Genomic DNA, 25,470 nt, shown 5'->3' on the forward strand with positions numbered 1-25,470 from the left:
GGTGACTGGTGTGTCCTGCCATGACCTTTGAGCTTATAGAATGCTTCCTGGAATTGACCACTTGAAGAGGGTCAAGGAATAACATTTATTTGTCTTCTTTCATCCTGCATTGGTGAAAAAACATTTTTGGGGATGTTGACTCCCATCCTCTTCTGGCTCCTCATATGTGTGAGGGGAGTGGGCTCTTCCCAGAGTCCCATCCTACAGCATTAGAGGATTCCCACTACAGAAAGCAAAGGACATTTTGTTGATGTGAGAAGCTAGCACAGAACTGTTTACTGCAGCCATGTCTGGAATCCAAGATGAGGCCAGCAGGATGTCAGGCACATCATTTGCCAGCTGATTTTCTGACATATATGTGGCTACTTGTCTTGGTTAACCAGAGAATCACTATGTGTAAAATATTCTATGAGATACATATTCTGCACTGCAAGCAGGATGGACAATGCAGAGATCTTAAAAAGTCAGGGTGGTGGCAGTGATGGAGTAGTTGTATAGGAGGCTTGGGTTGCATAGGGTGTTTTGGATATTTGTAGTGACTCCAGTACAATAGATGTCAGTTGAATTACTTCTGTCCCTGCTGTGAAAATTCCAGGGCACTTGGACTAGACATCCCAGAGCTGTTCCTCTCTGTCATCTATAACTGCACTCGCCTCAGGCCTTTGCCACACTCTCATTCTCCCCAAAGGAAAGGCTTCAATTCTGAGAACACCTATTGGACCTGTTAGCTTGAAAATGTTGTGCTCATATTTCCCTTCCCATTGTAAAGCCCAATGGGAATTGTAGAAACCATAATCATTTGGGTTACAGCACTGTATATGTATAAAACATTCCCCTAATCTGGTACTTGTATTTCAGAAAGTACTGTCTGAAGCCCATTGTACTCTTTCCTTTTTTTTATTTAGTTATTTTTTTTAGGGCATGGTTAACCATTTTGTAATTTTTTTTCTAGACAGGGGCTTGCTGTGTTTTCCAGGCTGGAGTGATCATGGCTCACTATAGCCTCCACCTTCTGGGCTTAGATGAGCCTCACCAGTAGCTGGGACCACAGGCATGGTTTACCATGCGCAGCTAATTTTTGTATTTTTGGTAGAGACAGGGTTTCACTGTGTTGCCCAGGCTGGTCTTAAATTCCTAGGCTCAAGTGATCCTTCTGCCATGGCTTTCCAAAAATGCTGGGATTACAACTGTGATCCACTGTGCCCAGACTCACCATTTTGTAATTTTTTAAGATAAAGCTAAAATGACTTTAAAGTCAGTTTTCCCATTGTATTAGTTCCTTCTCAGGCTGCTATGAAGAAATGCCTGAGACTGGGTAATTTATAAAGAAAAGAGCTTTAGTTGACTTACGGTTCTGCCTGGCTGGGGAGGCCTCAGGAAACTTACAGACATGGTGAAAGGGGAAGCAACATTCTTCTTTACATGGTGGCAGGAGACAGGAGAGAGAAGAATAAGAGCCAAGTGAAGGGGAAGCCCCCTATAAAACCATCAGATCCTGCGAGAACTTACTATCACAAGACTAGCATGGGGGAAACTGCCCCATGATTCAATTACCTCTCACCGGGTCCCTCCCATGACACATGGGGATTATGGGAACTATAATTCAAGATGAGATTTGAGTTGGGACACATCTAAGCCATGTCACTCATCTCTGTGAGACTGATTTAGTAGGTAGAGGTGGGGTGGGGTGAAGGGTTAGGAGAACAGGATAGGTAGGTATATACCTAATTCATATATCAGAATTCATTTTATTTATTTAAAGACAGGATCTCTCTCTGTTGCCCAGGCTGTCATGCAGTAGTGCAGTCTCAGCTCACTGCAACCTCAGCCTCCTGAGCTCATGTGATCCTCTCTCCTCAGCCTCCTGAGTAACTGTGACCACAGTCATGTGCCACCACACTCAGCTTATTTTTGTATCTTTTTTTGATAGAGATGCAGTTTCACCATGTTGCCCAGGCTAGTCTTGAACCCCTGAACGCAAGCAATCCACTCCCCTCTGCCTCCCAAAGTGCTGGGATTACAGGCATGAGCCACCATGCCCAGCCGGAAATACTTTAAACAATAAAGAATGCTATGCATCTTTAAAGGAGATTACTTACAGTTGCAGTTAAGAAATGAAATGTAAACATTTTCGATCTTGGTCTTAAAGAAAGGGCTGGATTTTAGCAGGGAGATATTGAGGGACCTATTGGTGGCTCTGATAGGGTAATTAATAGTAGCTGACAAACAGAATTGGAAATCTCAGAGACTTAACCCAACAAAGATTAGATTTTGCTCACACGAAGTCTGAAGGGGGTCAGGTAGTGCTCCATCTTATAGCTATGCCAGTGGGAACAGGTGGGCTCCATGGGTGTAAGATAGTGATGGAGGAGGGACACCAGCCCTTACCTGCCTGTCCCTCTAGCTCAACTGTTTCCTGTTGTGCTCACATTTCACTTTGTAGCCATATGACCACAAATCATATGGCTACAAACTAAGAGGCTGGAAAATAGTTTGGAGTGTATTGAGGAGGGCTTAGAAACCAGGAAGAGTTGTGCCTACTTCAATAGGGGACTTTTAAATGTTTCTGAACAGGAGAGCAGTATGATCAGAGCAATGCCTTAGAGAGGTAAAGGTGACCCTTTGTTACCAGCATTTTCTGTAAATCTAGGCCCATGTCTCCTGTTGCCTGTATTATTCTTAAAAAGCTGCTAAACTAGCCTCACTGCTGACTCTGGTCCCCTCCTTCTCATGTATCCTGTTCCTATCATCAGAGCTATTTATGAAACAGCCTTTTGTATGGCTCTGCTTCATAAATAGGATAGCAATATAATTTATCAGCAAACTAAGATGCCATTGAGGGTGGAAGTGCAACTAGTTATGCTTGGGCAAACTGAGACCAAAGGTGTAACCTGGGACTGTCTTCAGCAAACAGACTGAAGGTCACCCTAAAAGGAGACTACGTTGGCTCTCTATTGACAGCCTGGCCAATCAAGCTGCAAAACCCATGTCCTCCATGATATAACAGCACCTGCTTGTCTAACTCTAGATCTTCCCTTACCTTTAATTCAGGTTCCTACTCAAACATAACCTCTGCAGAGAGGCTCTCACTACCCCATCTGACCTAGCTCTTTTCCACTCCCCCCTCTCTATCCCTTCACACTGTTTAATTACTCTTCATTGTACATACCACTTTCTGACATTATGTGATAGATCTATTCTGAAATAATGGTCTGTACCTCCTCTAGAATGTGTACTCCATAAACGGAGGGACTTAGTCCTTTCCATGACTATAGACTTGGTGTCTTAAGTAGAGCCCAGCACGTGGTAGGAGCTGGTAAACCGCCGTTGAATTAGGGAATGGATTACCTTCGTCTTCAGTTGGGCCAAATCCCCATCCACTCCAAGATAGCCTCCAAGCCTGCCATTGATGTTCAGACTCCAATGCTTGATGAGCCCTCTGTCTTCAGTAAGCTCTTTGCTGTCCTTCTCTGTGGAGATCTGGCTATGCTTCAAGGCTTAGCTTCCACCCTTTTACTTTTTGGCACGTTCTTAGAATACTCAGCTCCACATCCTGTCCTAGATGGAAGCACACAGTGTTTGATATCAACTAGACTGTTGCTTTGTGGAGGCAGAGACTACATGATTTCTTATATGTGTAATAGGCACAAAAGTGGTACAACAATATTTTCCCCATAGTGTATAGAATATTAAAGGAGTTAATTCATGTAAGCTTAGAACAATGTGGAACACATATGGTAATCAACATAAAATATGCTCTAATCAATATATAATTATTGATAATTTACATTCTTTGTGTTTTGTACCAAGTCTAGTACGTATTTTACAATTAAACATGTCTCACTTCAGAGGAGCCACATTTCAAGTGTTTGGTAGCTACAGGGGCTAATGCATACTGTTTTGGACAGCACAGCGCTGAAAAATAGAGGAACAGCAGATGTGAGGAGCAGCCACTCCCTGTAGGCCTGAGAGAGAGCACTTAAGGAACAAACTTGGGAGTGCCATCCCAAAGCCTTAGATTCGGACCATGGCAGGTGTAGCTGTGGCCTACTGGCTGACAAAGACATTTGCTGAGGAGCTGCAGGCCTGGGCTTGGAGGTGAAAACCACCTACTGGGATCCTGAAAGTTTGAAAGAAGGTCTCTGTCTGTGGTATAAGTGAGACTTGTGGAAAGCTCCTGTCAACTTGCAATATAAATATATAGAGACAGCTCTTCACGTAAAAAGGTTTTGTTTGAGAGTAATATACAAGAAATAAGGTTGCAATCCAGGACTTACATACAGACTAGGGTTGTCAATGGTATGTCTGGAGAAAAAATTAAATGATTAAGGTTTAAATGGGGAAAGAGGAGGTTATGCAAGTTGTTTTTTTTCTTTTTTTCCCCCCATTTATTTATTTTATTGCATTTTAGGTGTTGGGGTACATGTGAAAAACATGCAAAATTGTTGCATAGGTACACACTTGGCAGTGTGATTTGCTGCCTTCCTCCCCATCACCTACATCTGGCATTTCTCCCCTTGCTATCTCTCCCCAGCGCCCCACCCCTCACCGTCCCTCCCCTATTTCCCCCCAACTGACCCCAGTGTGTAGTGCTCCCCTCCCTGTGTCCGTGTGTTCTCATTGTTCAACACACCCGCCTATGAGTGAGAACATGCAGTGTTTGATCTTCTGCTCTTCTGTCAGTTTGCTGAGAATGATGGTTTCCAGGTTCATCCATGTCCCTACAAAGGACCCAAACTCATCGTTTTTGATGGCTGCATAATATTCCATGGTGTATATGTGCCACATTTTCCCTATCCAGTCTATCATCGATGGGCATTTGGGTTGGTTCCAGGTCTTTGCTATTGTAAACAGTGCTGCAATGAACATTCGTGTGCACGTGTCCTTATAGTAGAACGATTTGTAATCCTTTGGATATATACCCAGTAATGGGATTGCTGGCTCAAATGGAATTTCTATTTCTATGTCCTTGAGGAATCGCCACACTGTCTTCCACAATGGTTGAACTAATTTACACTCCCACCAACAGTGTAAAAGTGTTCCTATTTCTCCACATCCTCTCCAGCATCCGTTGTCTCCAGATTTTTTTAATGATGGCCATTCTAACTGGCGTGAGATAGTATCTCAATGTAGTTTTGATTTGCATTTCTCTGATAACCAGCGATGATGAGCATTTTTTCATGTTTGTTGGACTCATGTATGTCTTCTTTTGTAAAGCATCTGTTCATATCCTTTGCCCACTTTTGAATGGGCTTGTTAGTTTTTTTCTTGTAAATCTGTTTTAGTTCTTTGTAAATTCTGGATATCAGCCCTTTGTCAGATGGGTAAACTGCAAAAATTTTTTCCATTCTGTTGGTTGCCGATTCACTCTAATGATTGTTTCTTTTGCTGTGCAGAAGCTGTGGAGTTTGATTAGGTCCCATTTGTCTATTTTGGCTTTTGTTGTCAATGGTTTTGGTGTTTTGGTCATGAAGTCCTTGCCTACACCTATGTCCTGAATGGTTTTGCCTAGATTTTCTTCTAGGGTTTTTATGGTGTTAGGTCTTCTGTTTAAGTCTTTAATCCATCTGGAGTTAATTTTAGTGTAAGGTGTCAGGAAGGGGTCCAGTTTCTGCTTTCTGCACATGGCTAGCCAGCTTTCCCAACACCATTTATTGAACAGGGAATCCTTTCCCCATTGCTTGTTTTTGTCTGGTTTGTCAAAGATCAGATGGTTGTTGATATGTTGTGTTGCCTCCGAGACCTCTGTTCTGTTCCATTGGTCTATATCTCTGTTTTGGTACCAGTACCATGCCGTTTTGATTGCTGTAGCCTTGTAGTATAGTTAGAAGTCTGGTAGTGTGATGCCCCCAGCTTTGTTCTTTTTGCTTAGAATTGACTTGGCTATGTGGGCTCTCTTTTGGTTCCATATGAAGTTTAAGGTGGTTTTTTCCAGTTCTGCAAAGAAGGTCATTGGTAGCTTGATGGGGATAGCATTGAATCTGTAAATTACTTTGGGCAATATGGCCATTTTCATGATATTGATTCTTCCTAACCATGAACATGGAATGTTTCTCCATCTGTTTGTGTCCTCTCTTATTTTGTTGAGCAGTGGCTTGTAGTTCTCCTTGAAGAGGTCCTTTACGTTCCTTGTTAGTTGTATTCCTAGGTATTTTATTCTCTTTGTGGCAATTGTAAATGGAAGTTTATTCTTGATTTGGCTCTCTTTAAGTCTGTTATTGGTGTATAGGAATGCATGTGATTTTTGCACATTGATTTTGTATCCTGAGACTTTGCTGAACTTGCTTATCAGTTTCAGGAGGTTTGGGCCTGAGACGATGGGGTCTTCTAGATATACAATCATGTCGTCTGCAAATAGAGACAATTTGACTTCCTCCTTTCCTATTTGAATACCCTTTATTTCTTTTTCTTGTCTGATTGCTCTGACTAGAACTTCTAATACTATATTGAATAGCAGTGGTGAGAGAGGGCATTCTTGTCTGGTGCCACATTTCAAGGGGAATGCTTCCAGTTTTTGCCCATTCAGTATGATATTGGCTGTTGGTTTGTCATAAATAGCTTTTATTATTTTGAGATACGTTCCATCAATACCTAGCTTATTAAGGGTTTTTAGCATAAAGGGCTGTTGAATTTTGTCAAAGGCCTTCTCTGCATCAATTGAGGTAATCATGTGGTTTTTGTCTTTGGTTCTGTTTATGTGGTGAATTACGTTTATAGACTTGCGTATGTTGAACCAGCCTTGCATCCCCGGGATGAAGCCTACTTGATCATGGTGGATAAGCTTTTTGATGCGCTGTTGCAATCGGCTTGTCAGTATTTTATTGAAGATTTTTGCATCTATGTTCATCATGGATATTGGCCTGAAGTTTTCTTTTCTTGTTGAGTCTCTGCCCGGTTTTGGAATCAGGATGATGTTGGTCTCATAAAATGATTTGGGAAGAATTCCCTCTTTTTGTATTGTTTGGAATAGTTTCAGAAGGAATGGTACCAGCTCCTCTTTGTATGTCTGGTAGAATTCAGCTGTGAATTCCATCTGGACCTGGGCTTTTTTTGGGTGGTAAGCTCTTAATTGCTGCCTCAACTTCAGACCTTGTTATGGGTCTGTTCAGGGTTTCAGCTTCTTCCTGGTTTAGGCTTGGGAGGAGGCAAGTGTCCAGGAATTTATCCATTTCTTCCAGGTTTACTAGTTTGTGTGCATAGAGTTGTTTGTAATAATCTCTGATGATGGTTTGAATTTCTGTGGAATCTGTGGTGATATCCCCTTTATCATTTTTTATTGCGTCAATTTGGTTATTTTCTCTTTTCTTTTTTATTAATCTGGCTAGTGGTCTGTCTATTTTGTTGATCTTTTCAAAAAAACAGCTCCTGGATTTGTTGATTTTTTGAAGGGTTTTTTGTGTCTCTATCTCCTTCAGTTCTGCTCTGATCTTAGCTATTTCTTGTCTTCTGCTAGACTTTGAGTTTTTTTGATCTTGCTCCTCTAGCTCTTTCAGTTTTGACAATAGGGTGTCAATTTTTGATCTCTCCATGTTTCTCATGTGGGCACATATTGCTATATATTTTCCTCTAGAGACTGCTTTAAATGTGTCCCAGAGATTCTGGTATGTTGTGTCTTCATTCTCTTTGTTTTTGAAGAACATCTTTATTTCTGTCTTCATTTCATTGTTTATCCAGTCAACATTCAAGAGCAAGTTGTTCAGTTTCCATGACGCTGTGCAGTTCTGGGTTAGTTTTTGAATCCTGAGTTCTAACTTAATTGCACTGTGGTCTGAGAGACTGTTTGTTATGATTTCCGTTCTTTTGCATTTGCTGAGGAGTGATTTACTCCCAATTATGTGGTCAATTTTAGAGTAGGTGTGATGTGGTGCTGAGAAGAATGTATATTCTGTGGATTTGGGGTGGAGAGTTCTGTAAATGTCTATTAGGTTTGCTTGGTCCAGGTCTGAGTTCAAGTCTTGGATATCCTTGTTAATTTTCTGTCTGGTTGATCTGTCTAATGTTGACAATGGGGTGTTAAAGTCTCCCACTGTTATTGTGTGGGAGTCTGTCTCTTTGTAAGTCATTAAGAACTTGCCTTATGTATCTGGGTGCTCCTGTATTGGGTGCGTATATATTTAGGATCATTAGCTCTTCTTTTTGCATTGATCCTTTTACCATTATGTAATGTCCCTCTTTGTCTCTTATGATCTTTTTTGCTTTAAAGTCTAATTTATCAGAGATGAGAATTGCAACTCCTGCTTTTTTTGGTTCTCCATTTGCTTGGTAAATCTTCCCCCATCTCTTTATTTTGAGCCTTTGTGTATCCTTGCATGTGGGATGGGTTTCCTGGATACAGCACACTGATGGGTTTTGTCTTTTTATCCAATTTGCCAGTCTGTGTCTCTTCATTGGGGCATTCAGTCCATTTACATTTAGTGTTAATATTGTTATGTGTGAATTTGATACTGCCATTTTGGTGCTAGCTGGGTGTTTTGCCTTTTAGTTGAGCTGGTACTTGTTGTTCCTTTATATGTGTAGAGCCTCTTTCAGGAGCTCTTGTAGAGCTGGCCTGGTGGTGACAAAATCTCTGAGTACTTGCATGTTCCCAAAGGATTTTATTTTTCCTTCACTTATGAAGCTTAGTTTGGCTGGATAGGAGATTCTGGGTTGAAAGTTCTTTTCTTTAAGGATGTTGAATATTGGCCCCCACTCTCTTCTGAATTGTAGGATTTCTGCTGAGAGATCTGCTGTGAGTCTGATGGGCTTCCCTTTATGGGTAACCCGACCTTTCTCTCTGGCTGCCCTTAGCATTTTCTCCTTAATTTCAACCCTGGTGAATCTGACGATTACGTGCCTTGGGGTTGCTCTTCTTGACGAATATCTTTGTGGTGTTCTCTGTATTTCCTGGACTTGAATGTTTGCCTGCCTTGCTAGGTTGGGGAAGTTTTCCTGGATAATATCCTGAAGAGTATTTTCCAGCTTGGATTCATTCTCTTCGTCACATTCAGGTACACCTATCAAACGTAGATTAGGTCTTTTCACATAGTCCCACATTTCTTGGAGACTTTGTTCATTCCTTTTTACCCTTTTCTCTCCAGTCTTGCCTTCCCGTTTTATTTCATTGAGTTGATCTTCGACCTCTGATATCCTTTCTTCTGCTTGGTCAATTCGGCTGTTGATACTTGTGCATGCTTCACGAAGTTCTCATGTTGCATTTTTAAGCTCCATCAATTCAGTTATATTCCTTTCTATTTTGTCCATTCTCGTTAGCATTTTGTAAAATCGTTTTTCAAGTTCTTAGTTTCTTTGCATTGGGTTAGAACATGTTCTTTAAGTTCACAGAAGTTTCTTACTACCCACCTTCTGAAGTCTGATTCTGTCATTTCATCACACTCATTCTCCCTCCAACCTTGTTCCCTTGCTGGTGAGGAGTTGTGATCCCTTGTAGGAGGAGAGGTGTTCTGGTTTCGGGTGTTTTCATCCTTTTTGCACTGGTTTCTTCCCATCTTTAAGGATTTATCCACCTGTCGACTTTGTAGTTGCTGGCTTTCAGATTGGGTCTCAAATCTTTCAGACTGATGTTCTGTTTGTTGATGATGAGGTTATTTCTGTTTCTTGGTTTTCCTTCTGACAGTCTGGCCCCTCTGCTGTAGGTCTGCTGAGGTTCACTCCAGGCCCTGCTTGCCTGGGGTTCACGTGCAGCAGCTGGTGAACAGTAAGGGTTGTTACCAGTTTTCTTCTTCTGCTATCTTTGTCCCAGAAGGATACCCACCTAGTGTCAATCTGATCTCTCTTTTATGAGGTGTCTCTTTGGATATATAGGGGTCAGGGAGCTGCTTGAGGAGACGGTCTCTTCTTTATAGGAGCTCAAATGGTGAGCTGTGAGCTCTGTTGTTGTTCATTCAGAGCTGCTGGGCAGGTACGTTTAGGTCTGCTACAGCAGAACTCATAAACTGCTTTTTGTTCCCAGGTGCTCTGTCCCAGGGATTTAGGGCTTTATTTATGAGTTTCCGTTATGCTGCCGCCTCCTTTTTTGTTTTTTTTCCTTCAGACCTGCCCTGCACAGCAACGAGGCAGCCTAGTCACTGTTGGCCTATAGAGGCTTTGCTGAGCTGCTGAGTGACCTTCCCTGCAGTCCTGTTTATATGGGTGTAGTTAGAACTGCTTTGGCGATGGTGGCCCACCTCTGTTGAGGTGGAGGCTCTCTGCTGTGGCGGGTTGCCTTGGCAACGGCGGGCTGCCTCAGCAATGGCGGGTTGCCTTGGCAACGTCGGGCTGCCTTGGCAACGTCGGGCTGCCTCAGCATTGGCCGACTACCTCTTTCCTGGCAGGCTGCCTCGGTAATGGCGGACGCCCCTCCCCTACAGAGCTGGACCGTCCCAGGTTCAACTGTGCTTGCTGTGAAAGTCTCAATCCAGAGTTTCTGGTTGCTGGACTTTTGTGGGGGTGGGACCAGCCGAGCCTGATCGCCTGGCTCCCTGCCTCAGCTCCTTTTTTAAGTTGGTGTTCCAGTCGCCTGTTGAAGAGGCCCCGGGGTCTGTTTGTTTTCCCCTGCAGCCACTCACTGCTCTGGCTTAAACAGCAGCACTGAGGTTTGTGGCGCTTTTTCTTTTTTTTGCCCTGGAATCTACTGTCCTAGTTCTCTGCTCAGTCCCCTTTTTAAACAGACAAATGGGCGACTTCCTGTGGGTCCAATCGCCAGCCAAAAGGGCACCCGGACCGGTGTATTTTGTACAGAGAACCGCGGCTCTGGGGCACCGACAAAGCAGCCGCGCGGGGCAAAGCAGCAGCGCCGGCCGGCACAGCCGCGCTGGCCGAAACAGCCGTGCTGGCGACCGTGGAGCTCCTCTGCCTGGGAATTTCCTAGTCTGTGAGCAATAAAAATATGGCGTCCACTCACCCTCTGCGCTTTCACTGGGAGCTGCAATCCTGAGCTGTTCCTAAACGGCCATCTTGGATCCTCCCCCGCAAGTTGTTTTGAAAGCAAGTTTACAGGCACTGGCAGTGTCTTAGAAGAGCTGGCGAGTTTTGATTGGTGAGTGTCAGTAGCTGCTGGTAGAACTTGTGATTTTGGAGTGGTAGTTAGGCCCTCGCAGTTTTGGATTGGGCTTGTGAGACAGTGTGTCCAGCAGTTATTATTGTATATGCAGCTAGCTCACCTTCCGCCACTAGCTGTCCTTGTGATAGCATCTATTAAGGCAAATTGTGCATGAGAACCCTCTCTTTGTGACCTTTTTCGCTCCATTTTGTTAGGTTTGACACAAGTGACTCCATTTTGAACATGGAGAACTTTCACATCACCCACCAGGTTGCCAGTAAAACTTGCGGAAGGGTGTCTGCCTCTGGGTCAGCCTCGTACCATAGGCAGGGAAGGCACCCATGGAGGACGATGCTGACTGCTGGCAGCCACACCATGGGAGCCATGAGAAAAAGCACTGGAACCAGGAAGAAAGCTTCTTCCTCTTACCGTAACCCTTTAGCACCCTTCATGGTATTACGCGGTTATCAAAGGAGAAATATTTTAGGGTTTTGCCAGATTTCCCAAAGGCAGGTGAAAAGGGCAGATTTGGAGCTTGAAAGGCAATAAATTGACAACTAGTCAAAAGCACAACTTATGTTATCTGCTTATAGATCAAAATTGTCATTTTCTTTCTTTCTTTCTTTTTTTTTTTTTTTTTGAGATAGGTTCTCACTCTATTGCCCAGGCTGGAGTGTGATAGTGTGATCTTGGCTCACTGCAACCTCCGCCTCCCAGGCTCAAGTGATTCTTCTGCCTCAGCCTTCTGAGAAGCTGGGACTGCAGGTGTGTGCCACCACGCCTGGCTTATTTTTGTATTTTTAGTAGAGATGGGGTTTCGCCATATTGGCCAGACTGGTCTCGAACTCCTGACCTCAAGTGCTCCATTCAGCTCAGCCTCCCAAGTGCTGGAATTACAGATGTGAGTCACCACACCTTGCTCAAAATCGTCATTTTCAACAAATGTTTCCTCTCACCTAGATGAAACTCCTACCAGGGGATTATTCTCTACTGCAAAGGAGATAGCAACATTTTTCTCTGAAAGTTAATGCTAAAAAACACAAATGTTATTTATGTCAATCAGAGGGCGCATTAACCTGAAGACACATTCACCTTAGGAAGTGGACCATTTTGTTCTGTCACTAAGGACAGAAATGTATTAGTGATAGAGAGGAGAGATAAAGTTGTATAAGCCCTAGACATTAACCAGGTTCAGATAACTTCTCAGAAGATATGACGGATAAAAGGTTTTGCATACTTTTTAAAGCTTTCTGATTAGTATTGCTGGATATCATTTTCCTGTATTTTCTTGTTCTAAAGAAAGTAATTCTGAGACAAACCTTAGAATTTTAAAAGCAGTAAAGTATATTGTTGAATATGTTGGATAATACAAACTTTTTAGAGTCTTTCTATAAAATTTGGTTCAGTGACTCAATTTTAGCACTAACAAAGTTTTTTTTTTTTTTTTTCCCTCATATTTTTCACACAGGAGAAATCAGCCAGCAAAGAAAAGTTCAAGGCACCAGCAAGAGCTTTACCACAGCTGTCTATGGTAACTTAGCCAAATATATTCTCATTGAATTTTTGTGCCTATTGAAAATGTTTATTTTCTAGCTTGAAAATAAGTAAGCAAATTTCTGCTCCATTTGATTCTCTTCTGACGGAAAAATTCTATGAGGTGTGCATATTAGGACAAGTAACTATCTTAGTAAAGAAGCTATAAGCTATAATTATCTCTATAGTAGAATATTTCAGTATTCTGAATGAACAACTTGCCAGGATGGATTAGCAGAAGGAATGTCAGTGTTGGAATAAAGAAACAAGGGCTTGGGGTCAAGGTTTGCCGCTAACGGCTCTGTGCCCTTTGGGGAGTCACTTACCTCCTGAGCCTCAGTTTCTAAGTGTAAAAAGGGGTTAGTTGATGATCTTCAAGGAGATGGCTCTTCCAGCACAATAATGCCGTGCTACAAAAGATTTCTTAGATCTTGGAGTCTTTTTTCATTTTTTTGACTATAAATTTTCATTGTCTTGTGGAAGAGGCAGTTAATAGACATTTTCAGTTGACAAAGTGCTGTACACGTTAGATTTTAATGTAATAAAATTTATTATCTAGTAATTATGTGGAGTCTAATGCCACCAAGTTACACTCTTGTGAGTCCTAAAAGTTAAGTTGAAGGGGAAGATCAATGCAAAATATTATTATTATAGACAGAGGTGTTGCTTTGTTGCCCAGGCTGGAGTGCAGTGGTACGATCTTGGCTCACTGCAACCTCCACCTCCCAGGTTCAAGCGATTCTCCTACCTCAGACTCCTGAGTAGCTGGGATTATAGGCCCTAGCCACCATGCCTGGCTAATTTCTGTATTTTTAGCAGAGACAGAGTTTCACCATGTTGGTCAGGCTGGTCTCAAACTCCTGACCTTGTGATTCGCCTGCCTCGGCCTCCCAAAGTGCTGAGATTATAGGCGTGAGCCACCGCACCCGGCCTATTATTTTTTAAAAACTGATAAAATGTACATAACATAAAATGTACTATTTTAACCATTTTTAGGTATTCAGTGACATTTAGTACATTCACACTGTTGTATAATCATTACTACTACCCATCTCCAGAACTCTTTTTATCTAACGAAACAGAAACTCTGTCCATTAAACAATAACTCCCCACTTTCCCCTCCCTCAGCCCCTGGTAAACCACCATCGTACTTCTTGCCTCTATGTATTTGACTACTCTAGGTATTTCATATAAGGGGAATCATACAATATGTGTCCATTTATGTCTGGCTTATTTCACTTAGCATAATGTCTTCAATGTTCATCCAAAGCATTATTTGCTTTGAAAGATATTTTAAAAGCTGAGAACAAACTATAAAATTGAATTTGTGTTGCTTTATACAGAGAAGATTCATAATTTGAAATGAAGGACAGTTCCACTCAGAAAGCATGAATTGTTATGTTAATTATATTGAACATTTAAAAATACACATTTTAATAGAAACTATACTTTTATTAATAATGCCAAATTATTGTAAAATGTCTGCAGAATTGAGCCATAGCTTGTTTTCTCTAGTTCTGCAAAATCCCTCTTAAATTTTCTAGTTTAAAAGATAAAAAGCTGAAATGGAATAGACATTTCTTAGTTTGTTGTGGATTGTTAGTTTACAGATGTAGAAATATAAACTTAAATTTACTTATTGAATATCCATGGCTGAGATGAATAATAATTCTTGCTTGTCAGTGAAGCATGTAATTGTCTAAAATGCTTTTATTGACTGATTTAAACCTGGTTTTGTATTCATATTTGGCTGTGCCTTGTAATCTTTTCTCAGCGTTCTTTGAGTCATATGTGTTCTAAGGGAAATTATATTTTCAACGGATATTTAGAAAATAAGCTATTGATTTTTTAAAAACTTTTTATTTGAATACAGCATTAAGGTTTGTATTTGGATAGAAATTCTCCAGCAGTAATTACGACCTAGAGTGATTTTCATTACAGACTTCAGGCTTCCCAAGGTGACCCCTGTAGTTGAAATCAAGGATAACTTGGCACTGGTGGCACCCAGCCTCTGTGAGCTGGTGAGAATCAGGTTCTCACCCTTTCTGTGCAGCTCCTCATTGCACTTCTGTGAGTCTTAAAACTTTTATGGAGCAAGACGAGGGTTGAGAAATGGGAAGAGCAGATGGAAAAATGGAAGAGCACTGACTTACATGTTTTCTTACCCTATTTTCCTGTGCAAGAGGTGTAAGGTTAGCCAAGAGAAAGGAGAATAGACCCAAAGTCAGACAAGCAAGCTTTATTAACCTGCCGAGCTGCCCCATAACAATCAGAGGAGGCAGCCCTGAGCTTACAAAATGAGGGGTTTCTATGGGGTGAGAGGGGCATAAGGGAGTTTCAGGACTGAGATAATCTGTAACAGGCACAGAGATAGTTTGTTAACTTATGACAGACTGTACATTATCTTGTGACTTTTGTGGTGGCAGTTTTAAAAAACAGGATTTTACAGGTATGTGTAAAACAGGAATTTACAAGCATGGAAAACAAACATTTGTTTTCCCTGCCCTCCCCCGAGCTGCCCAGATGGCTGTAATCAGGCTTTGCTTAATTGTAGCACCTAGATAGGCGTTCAGGAATGCAGCTGCAGAGCAATCAGAGTTGGGGGCGGGGGCGGGGGCGGGGGCGGGGTGGTCAGCTTGTGTGGAGGGGGTTTTCTGAGACAGCTTGTCCCTAACATTCCAGCCCTTTAACAGTTAATAGAAGAGGGCACCGTTGTCATCTGGCTGCTTCTTGCTGGATAGGGGTGACATTTGCGGGGTTCTAGATCGTAGGGATTGTCATTCTTGTAGCTGTCAGTATTCTTGGAGCAGCATCACATCTTGTATTGTTCCATGGGTGAAAGCTTTAATACGGTCCTGTAAGAACTGGAAGAGGAGTCGAAGAGGCAGGGGCAAATGCTAGAAGGAGGGAAAGGTCATCATTGCAGGACCTAGGAGGGGCAGTAGCCAGGTTGCCCAGGAGTTACGGAACTACTGAGGCCAGGAGAACTGACTCTTAAAGTTTTATGCTTGGTCTTTGAGTTTTTCTTGATGGCATTTTGTACTAATCCAGAGTCATTGAGGTAGAAACAGCATTGTTCATTTAAAAAGAGGCACAGACCTCCTTTTTCAGCAGTGAGGAGATTTAGGCCTTTGCAGTTTTGTAGGGTGACTGCTGCTAAAGAGTCTAGTTGGTTTTGGAGGTGAGTGATAGTGTGGAAAGAAAATAAGATCAAATAAGTAATAATAAAGTTTAAAATAATAAGCATAACATAGGTAATAGCTAACTTTGAGTAAAGGTAATTTAGAAGTTATACATAGGCTAAGGAATTTAAACAGCTACTCTCAGCATAGCTAACAAGTTGCAGCTGCGAGCTGATCTCAACCCTCCAAGCTTATCACCTGCCTCCAGAGCCCCGCATACCTCTGTAATTCCTGTCTAGCAGCAAGGTTGACTGGTCAAAATAACTAAATTGTAAGTCCTCTCAGAATTGTCGGGAGTTAAATATGCATTGTCTTTGTCTGAAACCTGCATCCTGCCTTGTTTTCCTGCCTCAAACTGCATATAAGCAAAACTGCCTTCTTTGTAGGGGTGGGCAGCCATTTAAAGCGTGAGCCTGCTGCTGGCCCAGGCACCTGAAAAAGTTCTCTTTGCTCTCCATTGGTCTCTTTGTCTTCTTTGGCTGGAGTTTTACTGCAACAATAGAGTCTGCTATTTTTTCTAGTGACGATTGGAAGTCTTGGGAAAATGACTGGAAATATGATAATGAGGTTCCTAGGCTTCCTGGTTTTAACCCAACGCTAGTTGTGACTTCAAGGGCTCATAAGGGAATGAACTGTATTGCTTTTTTTGAGCAAGCGTGTAATGTAGCAGGGACAGGGAGTTCTTGGTTTGGAGAGACAGGTTAATGTGGGGGGTCAGGTAGACTAGGGTGCGGGTACCTGTCCAGTTGGTAGGGAGACAGAAGTAGGTTGTGGATTCGCAGAGGAAGATGCCTGCAGTGTTAATGCAAACAGACAAGTGGATTGAGAATAGACGTTGGAATGACTCGGTTCACTTCAGTAACCCAGAGTGAGGAGGAGGGAGAGACCCCTTTGAGAGCTCCTGTTTGGGGAAGGGGTTTCCATGTTTGAGAGGCAGGAAGGGAGGTAATGCAGAGGGGGTGGGTAAAGAGGCCCTTAGCTTCAGGTGAAACTGAATAATCTCGGAGTGAAGTATGGGAAGAGGGATGAGAGATGGTTTGAGGTGAGCCACAGGCAGAGGGAGGGATGGTGCCTACATGTATGTGTCCGTTGGAAAAGGTGACACATAAGAGTGGGACCTTGGATAGCAGGATGAGGGAGTTTTGTGAGGTTGTAATTGGCAGTGTATGTGGAGAGAGGTTTGGTAGCTCCATTAGCGAGGGCAGTGAGGTAGTTCCCAGTGAGGGTGAGGGCTCTGTCTACAAAGGCAAAGCCTTTTTGGGTGGTGTAAGAAAAGCGAATGGGAATATGGTCCCCGGGCTGAGAAATTGGGTTAGCTGAGTAGGCAGTAAAGGGAAAAGCAGGTCCAGCAATGGGAAGCAAGTATAGAGTTGGAGCATAGTAACACGGAGTGAGTGAGATTGAGAGATTGTTAGAGCCGTGTAGAAGTGAGAAGGGACTTTGAGGGAGCAGAGGCAATGGGGCTGACCATTAAAAGAGTTAGGAACTTGAGGAAGAATTGGAGCCTGCATTTGGGGAAGGAGTTGAGCAGGGTTGTTTGTGGAGGTGGCCTCTTATAGCAGTGAAGCCTTTTCAGTAGGGGAATATTGGGGTTGGATTGTGGGGGTAATGAGGAGAGAGGTGGGGCAGAAGAAAGGGAAGCTTATTTTGCTGCCTCGTCGGCCTTTGTTTCCTCTTGAGATTTCATTTATACACTATTGGTGTCCTCAACAGTGTATAATCCCTGCTTTAGCCAGGAGGTGTGAAGCTCGGAGGAGTTGGTAAATAAGGGGCCATTAGTGGTGGGGGTTCCTTTGGCAGTAAGAAATCCTCTCCCTTGCCAGATGGCGTGAGAATGGAGAATGTGATAGGCATGTTTGGAGTTGGTAGAAATGTTGACTGGTTTGCCTTTGGAGAGGATTAGGGCCCTGGTGGGAGCTGTAAGTTTTGCCTTCTGGGTGGAGGTCCCTGGAGGGAGGGGGTTGAGCTTTAATTACTCAGTTAAGGGAGATGACTGCATACCCAGTGATTTCATGGGAGTTGACTGACTTGAAAGAGCTGTATATAAATACGGTAACTGGTTGTCAGGATTGGGGAGAGGTTTAGGGGAGATATTAGGGCAATGAGGCTGTAGGTGATCCAGGATTTCAGTACAGGAGTGGGTGGGAGAGGAGGAAGATACTGGAAGTAGAGATGCAGGATTGAGGGGCTCTTTTGCAGAGGCAGAACTCAAGGTTTTCAAGAAAGGGCATGGAGTGGCTGGGTACGAGAAGGAGAAAGTGTGCTTAGTGCTCTGGAGAGGAAATCTTGTAGAGTATGTGGGCTGTGGACTGTGGTGTCTTGACTGTTAGTTTCTTGCTTTCTAAGGCCAGGGTGGCAGCTGCTGCTAGGGCTTTGAGGCAGGTCGGCCACCTTTGGATGGTGTTGTCTAGTTGTTTAGATAGGTAAGCTACAGGAGTGAAGGAAGGAGGACTTCCCTTTTGTTAGCCAGAGACACCAAGGGCTATTCCATGGTTTTCAGCTGTGTAGAGAATGAAGTGCTGAGAGGTGTCAGGCAAAGACAGAGCAGGAGTGGTAACGAGGGCAGCTTTAAGTTTGTGGAAGCCAGGGACTGTGCTGTGTGAAGGATTTCGGGGCTTATTTAGAGGGCCTTTAGCTGCTTCATAGAGGGTGTGGGCTAGGAGGGCAAAATTGGGAATTCATATTCTGAAAAAAACTTGCTAGTCCTAGGAAAGAAGGAATTTCACCTTTAGAGGTGGGTGGGAGCAGGCTGTCTATCGGTGCTGCTCGTGCTGGGGTTATGGCTTAGGCCCTGGGGGAGAGCTGGACTCCTAAGTACATCACATTGGAGTGGAGAGTTGCGCTTTGGAGGGGGAAAGCCTGTATCCCTTTATTAGCGAGAAAATCCAGAAGGGTAATAGTGTGAGTCTGAATGTCCTCTAGGGAAGGGCTACAGAGGAGGAGGTTGTCCACATACTGGAGGAGCTGGCTATGGGAGATGTTTAGGGAGGTGAGGTCTTGAGTTAGAGCTTGTCCAAAGAAATTGGGGGAGGACTGTCCAAGTAAGTTATTGTGACTGGAGGGTTTCAGGGTCAGTCCAAGTGAAAGCAAAGAGATTTTGGGAGTCAGGATGAAGAGGAGTGGTTAAAAAAAAAAGGCATCTTTTAGGTCTATTACAGTGTAATGGGTTGCATCTGGAGGGATGAGGGGACGTTCCATTACAGTGTAATGGGTTGCATCTGGAGGTATTAGGGGAAGGTCTATTACAGTGTAATGGGTTGCGTCTGGAGGGATGAGGGGATGTTCTATTACAGTGTAATGGGTTGCGTCTGGAGGGATGGGGGACGTTCTATTACAGTGTAATGGGTTGCGTCTGGAGGGATGGTGGACGTTCTATTACAGTGTAATGGGTTGCGTCTGGAGGGATGAGGGGTTGGAAACTACTGGATGGATGGGAAGGACCACCTGATTGATAGCCCGGAGATCTTGGACTAGCCGATATGAGCCATGGGGGGTATGGAGAATGAGTTGGCCGAAGGTGGCCTTGTGAGAGGAGTCTGTTTATGATGGGGTTGTAAGCATTTAGGTTAATGATATGGGACACTGAGAGACATGAGGAAATCTGGGGGATCTTTTAACTGGATTTTGATGGAATCATGGTGAGCTGCTAGAGAAAGGGTGGTGGTATCCCACACTATTGGATTAACAAAAGAAGCAGGGAATGGATATTGGGGAGAGGGGTCAAGGGCTGGCATGGTGGCAGAGAGGAGTAGGAGAGAATCTGGTTGTGGGAAACAGAAAAAGGTGATGGAAGCTTTGAATTTGGTTAGGAGGTCTCTGCCTAGGATGGGGGTAGGGCAACGAGGCATGATAAGGAAAGAGTGTGAGAAACCAATATTAAATAGGAAACAAGTAAGAGGTCTAGTGGTGTGTGGAAGTGAGATGAATCCATCAACCCCCACAACTGAGACCTGAGAGGAATGAGTGGGTCCTGAGAATTCAGGCAAAGCTGAGTAGGTAGCCATGGTATTGATTAAAAAAGAGATTGGCTTACCTGCTACTAGTAGAGTTACCCTGGGCTCCGATGCAGTGATGGCAGATGGGGCCGGAGGCTCTGGGCCTCGTCAGTCTTCAGTGGCTAGGCCAAGGAGCTGCAGAAGTGCAAATGATTCTTCACTTTGTCTTGCGGAATGGATGGTGGCTCTGAGGTGCAGGCTTTTCTGTCTGTCTGTTGATAGGACAGTCAGACTTCCAGTGGCCTGTCTGCTGGCATACTGGGCAAGGGCTTTTTGGCACTCGTGGATTAGGACATGCCCGTGCCCAGTGGCCTTGTTTGCCACACTTAAAACAAGGCCCAGGAGGGCCACTGCTATCGGGTCTTTGTGCCCTTGGGTAGGTACCATGGCTAGGCTGATAGATAGCCACAGATAGAAACTGGTATTTGCACATCTCTGGGCTTTTACTCTGCTCATCCCTTTTATTGAAGACTTTGAAAGCCAGGTTAAGGAGGTCTCATTGTGGGGTTTGAGGGCCATCTTCAGTCTTTTTAAGTTTGTGCTGGTTGTCAAGGGCAGAATGGGAGATAAAATGGGTATTAAGAACAAGAGTTCCTTCTCGGGAGCCAGGGTCGATGTGAGTATATTTTTGGAGAGCCTCTGTAAGGTGGGAAGGGAATTGGCCAGGGTTTTCATCTGCTTTTTGGGAAATTTCTTGGAGTTTTTCAAAATTTACAGCCTTATGGGCGGCTTTGTTAAGGCCTGCAATAAGGCAAGCAATCACATGGTTACAGAATGCCTGGCTGGGGTCTGTGGGTTGGTACTCCCAGGAAGGCTCTTCCTGGGGGATAGCGGTGGCTTTGACAGGCTTAGTAGGATCTTGCTGATGAAGATTGTCAGCATGTGCCTGGGCTGTGAGCCACACTCTTTCCTTCTCTTCCAGAAGGAGGGTAGAAGAGAGGATAATATAGAGATCATGCCAAGTGAGTTGCTAAGACTGGGTGAGATATTTAAATTCTTTGATATAAGTATTGGGATCAGAGGAGAAGGACCCAAGGCATTTTTCGATCTAGGAGAGCTTGGAGAGGGAGAATGAGATGTGGACATGGACAATTCCTTCAGCCCCTGCTACCTCCGGGAGGGGAAGCAAGGGAGTTGATTGCTGGGCATGTTGGACTTGGGAATGGGTAAGGGCTGGAGACAGGAAGGACTCAGAGTTAGAAGCAGGATGGTTGTGGGGGAAAGGGGTAGGGCTGGAGTGGGGCATATGTTAGGGGATCCTGACACTCCGGTGGGGGATCCTGACGCTCCGGTGGGGGATCCTGACGCGGTAGAGGAGGAGGAAAAAATTGGCGGGGTCAAAGAAAGAGGAGTTGTCAGCTGTGGCTGTGGCGAGTGTAGCAGAGATGAGTCCTCGGCAGGGCCGTAGGAAGAGTGACAGGAGCAAGGTTTGAAGAGTGACAGGTTTGGAGTGAACGAGGAAGATTTGGAAAGTAGAACAGGACTGGCAGAGGGAAAGATGGCTACAGAAGGTGAAGGAAGCCTGAACATAAGGAGTCTCAGACCATTTCCCAATGTGATGGCAAAAGTTGTCTAAGTCTCTAAGTATATTGAAATCAAAAGTGCCATTTTTGGGCCATTGGGAGCCATTGTCTAATTTGTATTGAAGCCAAGCGGTATTACAGTAAAAGATAAGCCTCTTAGGGTGTAATTCTGAATGGAGGCCGAGAGTATTGAGATTACACAGGAGACACCCACTTTTGGAAGGGGTAGACTAACAGGCTCCTGAAGCAGATGGAGGAGGGAGGTAGAGGAAGAAGAGACTGCCAATTGACAAGCATGGCAGGAGACGGCCTCCTTTGTCCTGTGGGCCCTGTCCAGAACAGAGGAGGTAGCTGCCAAGTCAGGCATCCCTGAAATGGAGGGACCAGAGGCCTGGAGGCTGGAGGAAGCCCTTGGCCCAGCACTAGGTCTTTCGGGAAGTCAGAGATGGTCAAGGGTTCTGGGTAAATAGCAAGAGTCTCCCTTGAGGTGACCAGCAGTGGGAGAGTCTGGGAGATCCTCTGGGTCTTCAGAAGGTTCAGGAAGGGGAGGGTTGGCTGGGAGAGAGGTGATAGGAGAGGGAGGGAGAGAGAAAGAGAAAGATAGAGACCCTTAAGAACACTGGGCCAGAGCCTACCCCTTCCCGGGTTTTGGCACCAATATGTAAGGTTAGCCAAGAGAAAGAAGAATACATCCAGAGTCAGACAAGAAATTTTATTAACCTGCCAGGCTGCCCCATAACAATCAGAGGAGGCAGCCCTGAACTTACAAAATGAGGGGTTTATTTGGGGTGAGAGGGGCATAAGAGAGTTTCAGGACTGAGATAATCTATCAGCTTGTAACAAGCACAGAGATAGTTTGTTAACTTGTGACAGACTTACAACACATTATCCTGTGACTTTTGTGGTGGCAGTTTAAAAAAAAAAAACAGGATTTTACTGGTTTGTGTAAAACAGGAATTTACAAGTATGATAACAAACATTTGTTTTCCGTGTCTTCCCCCGAGCTGCCCAGATGGCTAAATCATGCTTTGCTTAATTGTAGCACCTAGATAGGAGTTCAGGAATGCAGCTGCAAGGGAATCAGAGGGCGTCGGGGTCAGTTTTTGCAGAGGGAGTTTTCTGAGGCGGCTTGTCCCTAACAAGAGGTGCTTAAAATAAGGGCTTGTGTGCAGGTAACTTATTTGGGAAGTAGAAGCAAGAGATTGGGGAGAGTAAAACTAGGTAGATGAAGCCAGTACACATATGGACTTCCAAGTTGGTTTGGATTAGAAAGGGAGAGACAGACTAAATTGTGTTAAAAATATACATAGATTTTACTTTAAAATCCGACTTTCTGGGTTTACTGAAGAACCACAGGCTTCAGCAACAGGTTTGTGTTCTGGTATTGCAATAATTGCCTTGAGCTAATCAGTCATTGCCTTTTTAGAAGATGAAGGTGTTCTCTCTTCTGCCACAGTCCCCACCATACACTGTCATTTCCCAGCACAGAGCCTGAGTGCCAGGAACCTATCATCATTAGCCTTCTCCTTCCAAAATTGTGTATGTATTATCATTTGTCACCCCTGCCTTAAACAATGGAATACATTTGTGAGTTGCCAAAGCAATCTAGGACCGTTTACAGCCATGAGAACAGGAAGACCTTTTGGAGCTGGAATGCAAAGGGAACTTTAGCACTGGAGACCAACAGAGAGCACACTTTGTTAATATAGGTTTAAAGACACTTGACAATATCTGGGGATGAGGAGTAGACTCTCTAGAATAAACATCCTGGTTTTAGGTAACAGACACATATATCCAACCAGCAGCAGAACTTTTGCTAATGACCCCCAAATGGTGCACACCATGACCATTCATAGGCTTAAATATCTGCTATTCGGTGTTTTCTATCCAGATGTTCTGATCGGTTTGAGAAAATGCCTGTGTTTATAAATACTCGTGGATTTCATGGAAAAAGTTTTTTTTCTGACATGGTTTGTTAATTCTATTTAAATTTTATATTTTAGGTGAGTACAAAGCCCCTCTGGCAGCAGGCAGCTCCATCATTCCATTTGAGTGTAAAGCAGGATGATGAGATTCCAGAACCATTTAGTGTTAAAAATGAACAGTCCTATGGTAAGAACTTCAATATTCTAAATCAGACTTAGGGATAATTTCTATATAGAGAGAAACCAGACAATATTTAGTTAATTGTGTAGTAGAATTATAAAACCTAAATGACATTCATGTCAAGTAGAAAAAAATTTCTGAAACATCTTCCCTCAGAAAATAATTGATTCTAGTTCTTAGTTATTTTAGGCTGTTGTAAATGGTGTAAGAGCTGATATTTTAGGAATTGGGATGTTTATACTAAAACTTTTATCTATTGTGGTCAGAATTTGCCTCTACATCAAAGACTAAGAATATTTTTCTAGGATGTATTTTAATAAATTATATTTCTTTTTCTTTTTTGTGGATTTTAATAAATTGTAAACATTACTTTCAAATTAGTCATTTTAATGTTTTTATTATTTTGACTCATTAAATATAGTGTTTATCAGATTGATTACAGTTAATATTAACTTTTTTGTCATGGTTCTTTAAAGTTTCACAAGTAGTTTTGTATCCTGTTTACATAATTCTAATTTTCACTTTTAGAGAATTCTATGTGTATATATAATAGAAAATTTTATTAGTATATTAATCAAGATATAAATCAGTGGAATATTCTTGAAATAGACATTTCTAGTTATGATACAAAAGAGGAGTAGTTTAACTTCCTGATAGTAAAAAAAATTTAGGATTACTCGAAAATGTAGTTTTTTTCTTGAAAAGTGATTTAGCATCTTATTCTAAGCATGTAAAATGTTTTAGCTTAACTTTTAGATGAATAATTGTGTGTGTGTGTGTGTCTTTTTTTAATTTAAGCTGAATACATGGAACGTTTTGGAAAAAAGGGCACATTACCCCACCAAGTTGATGATAGTTATTCTGGACCGTCTACTTCCAAATCAAAGGGCAAATCTCCACATAAAGAACGAGAAAACTTTAGAAGCACTCTTGTTAATATCCTTATGTAAGTTCTGTAAGCTAACAAGTGTGTGTTATCCACATTAAAGCCCCAGCAACCTTTAACCTAAGAATATTAGAATTCTATGTGTCTCTAACGGTGCCTCAAAGGCTTGTTGGAATGATGTCAGAGTATAAGTAAAAGATGAAAGAGATTGAATTTAACCCTATGAAGTATGTTCCACTTTTATTTTATTTTTTAGAGATGGAATTTCGCTCTTGTTGCCCAGGCTGGAGTGCAATGACATGATCTTGGCTCACTGCAACCTCTGCCTCCTGGTTCAAGCGATTCTCCTGCCTCAGCCTCCTGAGTAGCTAGGATTACAGGCGTGCGCCACCACACCCAGCTAATTTTGCATTTTTAGTAGAGATGGGGTTTCACCATGTTGGCCAAGCTGGTCTCGAACTCCTGACCTCAGGTGATTTACCTGCCTCAGCCTCCTAAAGTGCTGGGATTACAGGCGTGAGCCACCACGCCCAGCTGTGTGTTCCACTTTTAAATATCCTGAGTTGCAAAGGTATCAGTGTTAGTACTTGATGTTGGCTGAGTGAGTGGAATTTCTGGAAGTTCTTGTTATAGCCATGGTAGCCAGTGGGGGATTCTAGCAGGTTTCTTTTTTCCCCTCATCTCATCTGCTCAGGTTGATGGGGTGACTTCTCTGGCATTGTGATTCTCCTTGTACAGAAAAGGAATTGGGGTGAAATGGTTGGCAGTATGCACAGTGCCTGGTCTTGTCTCACTGTTTCAGGACAGTCCACAGGGAGCAAGGCAGATGCGAGTCACCAGTTCCTCTTTGCTTTGTTTCTGCACAGCTTTGTGTTAGTTGCTTATTATTTGCTTTAGTTTCATCATGATTCTTAGGGTATACACCATTTGTGGGACAAATGGGGTTTTATGACCCATTAGATTTTCTATGTGATTATTGTTTAATATTTTAGTTCCACCAAGTCCTTAAATACCCATACTCTCTTTTTTCAAATGTTAACACTTACTTGGAATTATTAACATGTTTTCTAATTTTTTATAAAGTTGCTTTTAGATTCCACTCCTCATTTCTGGGGTCATTGTTTTTTTTGCTGAAGATTATCTCTTAGTAGTTTGCTCTTTCTTTCCACCTGCCCTTCTTTCCATCTTTCTCTTCCCTCCCTCCTTCCTTCTTTGCTTCCTTCTTTCT

The 25,470-nt window shown here is 43.1% G+C and overlaps 1 protein-coding gene across 2 annotated transcripts in view; it reads left to right on the plus strand.

Moving 5' to 3' along the window:
- Window positions 1-25,470, plus strand: part of DNAH7 (dynein axonemal heavy chain 7) — a 172,677-nt gene that overhangs the window by 13,978 nt on the left and 133,229 nt on the right. Inside the window, exons 3-5 of one of the 2 annotated variants that reach the window (XM_032278796.1) lie at window positions 12,486-12,548; window positions 23,254-23,362; window positions 24,155-24,302. In XM_032278796.1, the coding sequence (XP_032134687.1) occupies window positions 12,486-12,548; window positions 23,254-23,362; window positions 24,155-24,302 (320 nt within the window). Of the gene's footprint in view, window positions 1-12,485; window positions 12,549-23,253; window positions 23,363-24,154; window positions 24,303-25,470 lie in introns of those variants that run through there. The other variant, XM_032278797.1, reaches the window with a different exon arrangement.

The sequence above is a fragment of the Sapajus apella genome, unplaced genomic scaffold (genome assembly GCF_009761245.1).
Source record: "Sapajus apella isolate SASKATOON/1434 unplaced genomic scaffold, GSC_monkey_1.0 scaffold10, whole genome shotgun sequence".
In the NCBI taxonomy this organism is placed as follows: Eukaryota; Metazoa; Chordata; class Mammalia; order Primates; family Cebidae; genus Sapajus; species Sapajus apella.